This window comes from Pezoporus flaviventris, unplaced genomic scaffold (assembly GCF_033815535.1).
Source record: "Pezoporus flaviventris isolate CSIRO_AGI_PZ_B2104156 unplaced genomic scaffold, CSIRO_AGI_Pfla_v1 ptg000002l, whole genome shotgun sequence".
Taxonomy (NCBI): domain Eukaryota; kingdom Metazoa; phylum Chordata; class Aves; order Psittaciformes; family Psittacidae; genus Pezoporus; species Pezoporus flaviventris.
The window spans coordinates 77,084,339-77,096,222 of NW_026892550.1; the positions used below are offsets into that span (position 1 = coordinate 77,084,339).

The 11,884-nt window shown below is 46.1% G+C and overlaps 1 protein-coding gene across 1 annotated transcript in view; it reads right to left on the reverse strand.

The window, feature by feature from the left end:
* Window positions 1-2,000, reverse strand: part of ST8SIA1 (ST8 alpha-N-acetyl-neuraminide alpha-2,8-sialyltransferase 1) — a 117,235-nt gene extending 115,235 nt beyond the window's left edge. The window contains exon 1 of the mRNA XM_061444398.1: window positions 1,646-2,000. Coding sequence (XP_061300382.1) covers window positions 1,646-1,884 — 239 coding nt within the window. The 5' untranslated portion in view covers window positions 1,885-2,000. The remainder of the gene's footprint in view (window positions 1-1,645) is intronic.
* Window positions 2,001-11,884: the final 9,884 nt, after the last annotated feature.

Below are 11,884 nucleotides of genomic sequence, written 5' to 3' on the forward strand. Positions count from 1 at the left end.
GGGCAAGTGGAATAGCTGACAAGCCATGCAGAGTTTTTGTTACTAACCATGTGGTGGAAATGGTCTAAAAACTGTTTTTTAAACTGAAGCCGCAGCAGCATTGTCAATAGTCAAACAACATTTGGTATACAAACATGAAAAATACTACATCAAACTCTCTCCTACATCACCTATCAGGGTTAGTTTTTTAAAAACCTAGATTTATCTACCCCTCAAAAAGTGAATCTGTGGTACCATGAGATTAACATGAATTAGTAACTGAGAAGATCAACCTAGTTTCTACTGTTATTGCTTTAGGAAAAGGATCATGCATCTGTACCTTATTGCTAGCTCTGTATTATAGAGAGAACTTCCACCAGGCCTACGTAATGAGACAGTATTAACACATGCCTGCTTATCACCTCTCGTTGCTTATATTTCCTGCAAGCTTCAGAGCTAAAGGAGGAAAGTGCTTTTGAAAAAACGTGAAGTTTCTGTTATCCCTGCAGATGAGATACTAAACAACCACGGTCCGGCTACAGTTCACGACAAAGGCAAGTTGAGTTGCATACAAAAAATATTGAAGAACATCAAATAAAGCTGTACAACACTTTTAAGTGTACAACACTTAAAATAAAAAAATAAAAAATAAGAAAAAATAAGAAAAAAATAAGAAAAGAATAAACTAAGTCCCTTGGAGAATTATTCATTTTGGCATTTAATAAAGAAAGAGGCCTTTTTGCAGGCAATTTGGTTACAAGTCACTCTGATCTTTCATTTGTTACTTAGAGGACAGAGAGAAAGCCCAGCTTCCTTCTGGGAAAGCGAGGGAAATCGACTTCTCTTCCAATTGTGTACATTTTACCCAGGCACACTGAGAAATTTTCGAGGGGATGCAAACCTCCTTCCACAGCACACGCTTTTCAGCCAGGGTCATTCAAACAATCCTCCCCGCTGCAGGGACCCGGCTCTCCACCGCTACCAGCTGTGGCACCGACTGCAACGTTCCTTCTTTCCCGTGCGGCTGGGGAAGGTGAAAAGGGCTCCCAGGATTATCGCCATTTCCCAGCCATGCCAAAAGAAAAGAGGAGGAAAAAAACCCAGAAGAGCCTTTTCACGTGGTTTCTATAATAAACCGCAGAGAGTCAAGGACCAACGCGGAGCTTCCAAAGTGTTCCGCTGCGCGAAGATGTCGGCAGGGATGCACATCCACGCAAACCTTCCCCCGCGGGTCCCCGGGAGCTGCAGGAGCTCCCCCCCGGCAGTCACGGCCCGCAGGCGAAGCAGGCTCCGAGACCCCGCTCCGGTAGCGGCCAGAAGGGCTGCCGGTGCAGCCTTTCTCTAGAAAGCTATTGTGCAGGCAACCCTGCAAGCCTCCGAAACCTCAGCCCTCCTGGCAAAGGCATCCAAGGTGGGTTTATTTCCCTGGGAGGAGACACAACCCTCCATCCTCGGAGCTGAGACCCTTGTCCCTGCCGCAAGCAGAGACACCCAAAAAGTTTTGCTGGGCAAGAGGGGCCCTGACTGCCCTTCTCCTGATGGGAAAACAACAAAGACTTGGGTGGGAAAATACAAAGTTCGGGGCTCGGCTGGGTGGGGAGGGCTCTCGTCACCTGCCCTCCCGCTCCTCCGTCCCCGGCTGCCCTTGGGCCGCGCACAGCGCTACCTGAACAGGGCGACCGCAGTGTGATTCCTCCTCCACGCCTTGCCCTGCTGCAGCAGCACCCCCTGCACGATCTCCTTCTCGTCGGGCAGCCGGTAGACGGGGAAGATGTAGAGCCAGCAAAGCACGAAGACGCCCAGGGCGCTGGCCCCTACGGGCAGGCGGGTGCGTGGCCACTTCCACGCCAGCACCGCCATCCTCCTCCCGCAGCGCCGCCGCGGCGCCGGGCCGCGCTCCGGCATCAGGCCCGCGCCATGCGGGGCTGGGGGGACCCGGCCCGGCTCAGCCCCGCCGTCGCCCGTGCCCTAAGCCCCGCGGCCCTCCCGCCGCTTGCCGCCCGCGGACATAGCCGCCCAGACGGCCGGGGGGGAGCCGGGCCCCCGCGGGCCTCGGGACTCCTGCCGGGGATGCTGCCAATGCTGCGCCGCGGCTGGCTCCTCTGTCGGCGGTGGCGGCTGCCGCCCTTCCTCACAGTCATTTGGTACCTCGCTTTCCCCGCCAGACGATGCTCCGCCGCTCCCCGCCCTCCCTCCCTTGCCTCCGCCTCCCGCCGAGCCCTCTCTCTCGCTCAATCGCTCGCCGCCGCGCTGCGGACTACCCCGGTAAATTTCCACACACACCCCGGCCGCGGGGTACCCCGTACCCCGCCTCCGGGGAAGGGAGGGACGAACGTAGGAAGCGAGGGAACGGCGGCCGGAGAGCAGGCTGCTGCGGGGATGCGCTCCGCTCCGCTCCCCTCCTGCCGTGCGGACCCGCGCCCCGCCTTCCCCCTGCTTCTCCCGCTTGACTCGCGGGCACCGGCCGAGAGCAGAGGAGGGAAAGGAGGATGTCCCGCTCCGGGATCGCCGCTGCGGGCAGCGCCCCGACACCCACTCTCCCTCCCGGCACCGCGATTCCCCTCCGCAGCTGCCAGCCCCGGCAGCGCCGCTCTCCAGCGCTCCCTGCCGGACACCGGCCCCCTCCGGACCGGCGACCCAGGCCCCTTCATCAGTCTCCCCTTCGTGCCTCCTCACTCCAAGTCTCCCTTCCGGGGTGCGGCAGCACTTCACGCCTGTTAGGTCCCTCGTAGTCAGCCCCAGGACCAAGTCAGGAACCTGGGGTCAGGGATCACCCTGCCCATCCGGGCAAAGTACAGCCTATAAAGGTGTTTTCTGGTTAGTTTAGCAAAACCTGTCGAGGCCCCTGAATGTGGAAGTGGATGTGTCCTGTTCCCTTTGACGCCTTCATAAATCTCGATGCAAAACTCTTAATTATTTTTTTCTTCTTCTTCCACGAAGTGGAGTGACTCATACACACATGCCCCATCCCTGTAAGTGTTCCAAGTCAGGCTGGACAGAGCTTTGAGCAACCTGGTCTAGTGGAAGGTGTCCCTGCCCATGGCAGGAGTGTTAGAACTAGATGATCTTTAAAGTCCCTTCTAACTCAAACCATTCTGTGACTCTATGAAACCTAAAACTAAAGCATGCTCCAGCCTGGAGCACTGTTACTGAAGCAGCAGCTCTGTGTCAGCATGTGCCCACTGGAGTGGCTTGGGTCTTTGAAGAAAACACACTGGGTTTATGCTCATGGGTTGGTTGAGGGCAGTTGCTGGGGCATCCCAGCCCTGCTGGGGTTGCTGCTGAAGTGCCAAGTGCATGAGAGAATGGGCATAGAGGCTGCCCACAAGCCAAAAAGCAGCAGCATGAGCCCTGCACACCTGCAGCAATGCCCAGCACAGGCTTCCCACCACAAACCCACAATGGGCCCTGCAGGACAAGAGTGCCCCATGTGTGGCCATCAGCCCTCCTAAACCAGCAGGGAGAGAATGGTTGCTTCATGCCAACACAATGACTCCAGCAGTACCTCTTTGTGGTAATCAGGTAGGCTGAAACATGGGAGATATGTTCAGCTTCTCTCAGTGAGGGTCTTGGAGGCAGTCCCCAGTTTCAGAGCCCAGTCACTAGTACCTGGCTGATGCATGAAAGGCAAAGTCAGCCTAGGCTGGTGCCATTGGGTTTTGTTCAACATTTCCAGACACACCTGTCAGACCCACTGAGAAACACCAAGGACTCCCACATAACCCTCGGAAGAGTTTTGTATGAATCCGTAGCCAGATGCTTTCCAGACCTCCAGGACCATAGAGGGATTTGGCTTCTTTGGGCACTTTCAGGGTTGAGCAATAACTAAGGAATGGCTTTGACAGCCTGAAACTTGGGAGACTCAGGGTAGCAGCCTTGCGAGACAGCAGTTAGCCTCTAGCGTGGCTCAAGGCATGTCAGCACAGCACATCTTGCAGGGACATGTCAACCATGGCAGGTGGGAGCTGGGGAAGGAAGTACAACCCAACTCATCCGCTAACATTGCCAGAAGCACAGTGATACATTGGAAGGCTGCTGCTGGTCACCTAGCAAACGGTGGCTAAAAAAGGAAGGTGAAGGTGAAGGTGAAGGTGAAGGTGAAGGTGAAGGTGAAGGTGAAGGTGAAGGTGAAGGTGAGGGTGAGGGTGGAGGTGGAGGGGAGAGGAGGGGAGGGAGGGGAAGGGAAGGGAAGGGAAGGGAAGGGAAGGGAAGGGAAGGGAAGGGAAGGGAAGGGAAGGGAAGGGAAGGGAAGGGAAGGGAAGGGAAGGGAAGGGAAGGGAAGGGAAGGGAAGGAGAAGGAAAGGAAAGGAAAGGAAAGGAAAGGAAAGGAAAGGAAAGGAAAGGAAAGGAAAGGAAAGGAAAGGAAAGGAAAGGAAAGGAAAGGAAAGGAAAGGAAAGGAAAGGAAAGGAAAGGAAAGGAAAGGAAAGGAAAGGAAAGGAGGCAGGAAGGCAGACAGGGAAGAAGGCAGTTTGACACAGTTTAGTACATCCTGGCCATAGGTAACAATATAATTATCATAAATTCTAGCTGGCTGTTCATACAGCATTTTTTTGATAGAGATCCTAAACAGACACTGCTTACTTCTCAATAAAAAATAAACATGGAAATGACGGTACACTTTCAGTGCTTGAGATGAGGAAAAACCTTCTCTCTCTCATAGCGTGTTGCTGTTGAGAAATATGTACTGACAAAAAGAATATTAACATAATGATGTCTAATGAACACAAAATTGCCAGAAACTTGTAAGTGCATAAGAAATATTGGTTTCATTCATATCTGATATGCTAGAGTTGTCATAGAAAATGACATTAGAAATAGCAATAGGGTTGTTTTCTTTGGACAAAATGGGAAAAGAAATTGAGCGAGGCATTTTGGTCAGCATCTGACAAAAAAATATTTTGAGCAGGATAAATGTTTTCATTTTGGTTAGGAAGCTATTTACCAACAACAAAATAAACCCAAACCTGTCCAGTCACCTCTATTAAAACCAAACAGAACCATTCAGTCTCTGGAGACTAATTCAAAACATAGCTGACTGGACTCTTAAAAAGAGGAAAAAAAAGAGGGAGTGAAATGTGCAAAACTGTATTCCAAATTCAATTCTGCCTTTTTGCTCACCTTTAGCTGAGACGAGAGACAAACCAGAGGCTCAGTGTTGCTTGGGAAACCAGAAAGTGGAAAAGAACAAGAGAAAGTAGGAATGACTGTTATCCTTTCGCTGTCCAAACTGCTTGCAATGGTATAAGTCAAACTAAAACTGATACAACTGGTTGTTAATTTCTTCAGTAATGTAATCCCTCGTAGGGAGGGATGGTTTATTTAATAAAGGGGTTTTACTCTTGTGCAATGAGACAGTATTTTGGGATATCTTTTATTTGTGAACCTGTGCAATATTCCTAAGCTTTTCCTCTGCTTTTTCTGAATCTATTTCAGCATGAAGCCCCCAGGCTCTTCACTGAATGTATGACAGTCCATGGTCTGTATAATGCCGTGGCAACAGCTCCATCACTGTGCCCTGACTGCCACCTGTGAGGAGGCAGCTGGATTGAGACAGGGATGAGGCAGAGCTTGTTAGGTTGCTACAGAATGATCACAGGGAATTGGAAATGCTTGGCCTTGTTCTGCTCTCGGACAAGTGGAAATTAGAGATACATCAGGACAAGATCAAAGCCAGGTCTTTTACTCAATAGTCAAATCTATTTCTAGGCAACATTATCAATCTCTGTCCTTTCCTTCCATCAGTGAGCCCCGAAGAGAAGCACATCAGTGCTCATTTCTGCTGAGGAAAACAGTTTATCGTGAGGAATAAACAGAAGGTAAGAATAAACTGTCAAACATGAATCTTGCTTGCAAGCAAATAGTCTTAAGTAGCTCAATGACATTTTGCAATCATTGAGAAGATGTAGAGATGTGGTGATCAACAATCCATGTCTTTAAACAGAAGCAAAAAATTGAAATTCAGTCATGATTCTTCTCTGTTGTCCTCCGTTTTAGTGAGAATTGAGTGGTGAGATTCAACCTCACCTCTACTGCTTTGGTCCCAAGATCCCCAGCCAGAAAGGCTAGTTATTCTGGGCACGTGGTTTTCCTGGTTCACTTTAAAATGCATCTGCATCTCGTGTCTTCTATGGCTTGTTTCTTTCCTGAGCCTTTTCCTTCACAGAGGGTGCATCCTTGAGCCCCCTACCCTCCTGATCCACCATTCACATTTCCTCCTCTGCCCCTGAGATGGACATGATACTCTGCTCAGCTGCTTCATGCTGCTGCTGCAGCTGAGAAAGCCCTGCTTGGGAAAACTGGGGGAAAACTTTTTCCAAGTATTACAAAGTAGAATCTCTTCTTTCCCTCATCCTCAGCCCAAAACACACACAAAAGTCAGAGCTGCATCCTTCAATAAATCCAGTCTTTGCTTGCTTTCATTTGTAGAATCTTGTACTCCTGCACACATCCCATTGTATCTTGTCTTTGCTCCCTTTCAAGCCCTCTCACTTCCAAAAGAACAGGGCTTTCCCTTCCACTTCAGCATCCCACTCACTCTCTGCTCTGCTGAATTTAACAGAGCTGTTGTATTGGAATCATCTTTCAGGCTATGGCATGCTTTCTATTGATGAAAGTGCTACAATGCCATATTCCCACAAGGCATATTCGTTATCTTTCGAATGCACCCAGTTACCACCTGACTAAAACACCTTGCTTTACGCTGGGCCTTCAGTTCTGCAAGTATTTCATGCTCCAGTAGCGGAGTCTATGTGAAGGCTGGATTTGTTTTCTAAGGTAGAAAGGAGCTGAAAAAAAACCTCAGCCAGTTGGTATTTAGTGTCAAATGTCAGCCTTTATTCCCTGCTGCTATAAATCCTCAGTGCTCCAAAGGTACAACAGCAAAGTGTTAAGAGATATTATTGTCAGCCAGCTTTTACGTGGTGACACCTTTGAACAGGATGATTTCTCTGCATTCCTCCTATTGATACCATTTGAAAAACTGGCATCTGAATCTCACTGTGTAAGAATAACACAAAGAGTGTGTGAATGCCATTATGAATGGATGCGCAGCTGCCCATACAAAGACCTGTTGGCAAATTCCTGTAATGTTTCTCCCGATCAGGATTTACTCTGCAGATATACTCTGCACCAACAAACATGTATTCTCACTGACAAAGTGTTTTAAGCCCCTGATATGACGGACAGTTTTATATAATCCATTGGAAGGGGAGAATCATAACTACAATATTGAAATAATATTTCTATCAAGGAGTGGTGTCCGAAGGGTAATCTGTTTTTACCTGGCCGTTAGCCTTCGAAAAATCATTACAAATTTTGCCACTTGTTTTCTTTTCCCCTCCGCTGTCATGGTGTAATAATATCATTACTGTGACAACATCTACAGTCATCCTTCCAGCTGCAGAGAGGAGTCAGAATGCACAAGGAAGAAGCATGAAATGGGAAAAAAGCATCTTAGTGATGAAAGACAGAGTTCATTCTCTAGAACAGAGAGCTGCTTTTACGAGCAGAGTTGAAGGGACTTTCAAAACATCTTTTTATGCAACCAGTGATGTTAGCTGGTAGCAAGGTGGAAAAAGAATGAGTGAAAACATGCAGAAGTAGTGTGGGACATATCAAAAGGTTTTTCCATAAAATGGAGAAGCACAGGCAATTTTTGACAACTTTGCCATCACTGCTGTAATTCATTACAGTATCTCTAGCAAAGCTGTAAAGACCAGACACTTCTGTTCTACAGAACTGGCTTCAGATACGCCTTTGGCATGTTTTAATACATGTAAAAGTGCCTGTGAAAGACAGAGATAGGCAGGAGGACCAGTAAGGGGGAAGGTACAGAAGTACAGTGAAATTCTGAGTCAAATTCCTTCCATGCGCACTACAAGAAGCTCCCTTTCAAAGTCAACATGTATTTATTCACAGTGCACATCCAGATGTTCCTCTCATGCCCATAATACTAATACTCAGATAATTGGCATAGTTTTATCCAATAGAAGTAGATGCACCCATAAATCACTGGTTTTCACAGTTATTACAGTCCTTAAAAGGGCCTGACCTTCAGTACAATTGGGTCTGACCTGTTGTAACTAAGGGAAAACGTCTTTCCAGCTAAATCACTGCAACACTTATAACTGAAAAGCATCAGAGCCTGAAAGAAGCTCTGATTATAAAGCATACTTCGTCCAAACTGAAAAATCAGTTACAAAGAAATAGCTGTAAAGCTGCAGAGAAAAAAAACCTTACAATGCACACATGAACATCCACTACTGGAGATGGATTCAGCAGCCTTTCTGAATTCTCCCATAGGGAAAACCACCTGCTCTATGAGTTGGCCTTACTGACAGGAGCAAGCTGTGCTGAAGGGGTTTAATCACAAAGATAAGGGCTACATGGAAGAGTAAGGGACTTGCTCGATTAATATCAATTATGTATTAGAACTGTCATGCCAAAAATATTGTGACTGCAGGGGTCCTATTTTATTATGCATTATTTAAAAAGGAAATAAAATGTGCATAAAAGTAACAATGGAACACACACATGCACATACAGACGGACTCCAAGCACGTCTCTTAAGCCAGCAGGCACTTCCTTTGCTAGCAGAGTTCCTTTTCCCTGGGGACTCAAACAGATTCTGACCTCATGTCTGACATTTGCTGAAATTTCGATCTGAGCTGTTGCTGTCAGGAAGCCATCATTTATAATTTAGCACTGTTTAAGAATGCCTGTCCATGAGAAGGTCATGTCTGATATAGAGAGAAACATAATAAATTTGGTCTTGCAAGAAGTAATCCCTCTAGACTAGGATGAAGTGTGTGGAGGAAAAGCAGAGGAGAGGAAAAAGCTTGTTGATGTTATTGCTGTACCTTTTCTTCCTATAACAAATGATTCTTAGCTCTTGTTAGGGAGAATCATTAATTTCTGTGAGTCTCCCTCTGCTTCTGAGACTAGGTGAGAATTAACAGTAGATCTAGATGACGTGATTTATTCAGTTGTTCACCGTGAAAATGGTGATGTAGGAACAGATGAAACAAAAGAGGTGATGCAGAAATGTGTTTAAAGAGAAATTCCAGCAAGGACAGCTGCAACCTTTAAAGCTTAGACAAATGACATCTGAGAGGAAGCCTCACAAACACTCTGTCTGTGGCCTCCTCCAGCAAGCACTTGGATCCTGAGTATGACTTTCTGCCCTGAAGGATGCAGGATCATGGATAAGACCAGATTCAGCATCCACAGCAGGAACTGAAACCTGACAGTGCAAAAGGCAAGGGCTTCAGTGGTGGGAAATGAAACAGCCTGGCTAAGTGAGACTTGAGGCACAGAACTAGTGCAGAAATTGCAGAGTTCTGGGCAGAGTCTGGGTTGTGTGCCACATTTGCATTAGCCAGCTCTTCCATTAGCCCATTTATTTAGGGCAAAAATTTCATGCTGGCCTCAGAAGAGTTTTCCAAATACATATATTGAAGCATACTTGTGTATGGTAGCAATATGCATGCAGTAACATTTAGGCACAGGAACCAGAACCAGTAACTCTCTAGAATTTTTAAGTAGGTCTTAGAAGCTGAGGTTTCTTTCTGAAGAAATTTATCATTACAGCTTTCCAGTACCTAAAGGGGTCTACAGGAAATCTGGAAAGGGGCTTTTTACAAGGTCATGTAGGGATAAGACAAAGGGGCTTAGCTTTAAATAGGAAGAGGGTAGATTTATTAGACTTTAGGAAGAAGTTCTTCAGTGTGAGGGTGGTAAAACATTGGAACAGGTTGCCCAGGGAAGCTGTGAATGTTCCATCCCTGGCAGTGTTCAAGACCAGGTTGGATGCGGCTTTGAGCAACCTGGTCTAGTGGACAGTGTTCCTGCCTATGGCAGAGGGCGTAGAACTGGATGGTCTTTAAGGTCCCTTCCAACTTGAACCATTCTGTGATTCTGTGATTTAACAGGGGAAACGGAGACAGAGACCCGAAAACATTTGACTGATGGCTGTGCTAGATTTGTCGTAGAGGCTTCTTCAAGCCTAGAGTAGTACCGTAGGATACACATTACAGAGAAATTCAGACATATTTCAAAGTCTCAGATGCACCAACTGCTAATATTAGCCAAGTGCTTCAAGATTGCAATGGAATTTTTTTAAGGACTCTAAAGTTATGCAGCATCACTTCATCAGGACCCAGGCAGTCAGTTTAAAGTTTGGTGGATGGGCAAATAACAGTGAAAAGTTATTCCTTTTCATTACAAATATAATGAAAGACACAGAGATTGTCCACTGAAGGACAGATATGAAACTTGAAGAAAAACCCCTGAAGTACTCTTCTTTGTGCTGGGAAACAATACAAAGTGCTAGTGAAGGAAGACTCAAGTATCCTGTTGTTTAATAAAGTTTCCAAGGGAGGGCAGCCTCATACTGAGGTCTGCAGCATTTTCCAAAGAGGACATCAACTTTGTCACTAAAAGCTCAAGGGACCAAGGATTCGGGAACCATTGCTAGTGCAACCTACTCATTCCTCTGCTGAACTTCAGCTGTACTTCACATCCCAGAGTACAGCAGCTCTTCCACAGCTGTCAGGTAATAACATGATCCCGCCAGTGCTACCCAGGTCACATGGACTGTGGATGCACAGACATGGTTAGTTCTGGAGCTTCGTGTGCTTATTTTTCTTCAGTTATTTATTCAAATGTGATTCCCTTTAAAAATAACTGAAGGGCCATGCATTCACTCTGTTTTTGAGGTTAGCCCTGCAAAACATTTACAAGGTAAGGAAATAACAGTTTGAAAAGAAACACAGGAGATGGATTACTTTGTCTTACAAAATGTCACACTGATGTCTGTCATATAGAAGGCGAGTTTCACAAGTCATTAATTCAACCAGATGGTGGTGTAGAGTTCAACAGATAACATAAGCTGGCTTGGAACATAAATATCAACAAACTTTTTAAATTTCTTTTTTGAGAGACACAATGTACTTTTTGCCCTTCTGGGAAATTGTGGTATCAAAGAATTTAATGTATTTTATCATTGATGCACAAAGAGTAATTCTGGGGGCTCAGAGAGGATAACAGAAAATCGCCCATATACCAGAAATGAAGCAGAGAACAAAATGCAATTAAGCAGTCACCTGTTACTGGGTCCCCTTACATCAAGATGGCAAGCATCATAATTAACATGATCTCTGCCGAACTGGAAGGGCCAAAACACAGTTTGGCAGGTAAAAAGTAGAGTCTTAATGCCAAGCAATTCATATAACACAGTACTGAGTGTCAATCAAAAATTAACTACTAAAATAAACAAAGTCCTTTACCTCCATAGTACATATTACTATTTACCTGCAACGTTTTCTGCAGATGAAGATTTAAGCAGACCCGATATCCCTGGAAAATGTTTGGAAAAAATACACTGTGAAGTGCCACATGAAATACGTTCCACAAATGCATACAGAGTGGCTCCCTCCCCTGAGCCACTCTGCTATGCTCAGCCTGAGGTACAAAAAGAAAGGGAAGACCATAAAGTCTGCATATTAATATCTACTGTAAGTAGCTTAGAAAAAGGCAACAGAAAGATAAAGCTGACTGACAAAGTTAACTGAATTTCTATTCTCTCTCTTCTCCATGTTCCTTGGTTGCAGCAGGGCAGACACAATTGCTCAACCACCACAGGGAAGTCTGTCGTCACGAGATTCATAACACAGCAGTGTTTGAGAAAGCTTTGAAATGCAGGTCACAACCAAACTGCATGAAACCACCAAGCTTCTTGATGTCAGGACACCAGGAAGCAGCTTTCACCATTGCAATGAAAGCTATTATTTATAGCTACTGTAACCACAAACTAAGGGGAAAAAAAGGTGGATCTTTCTTTCTAGAATTGTGCCTTTTCAGAGAAGGAAGTAGAAATCAAAACATTATCTATGAATCCTTAAATAG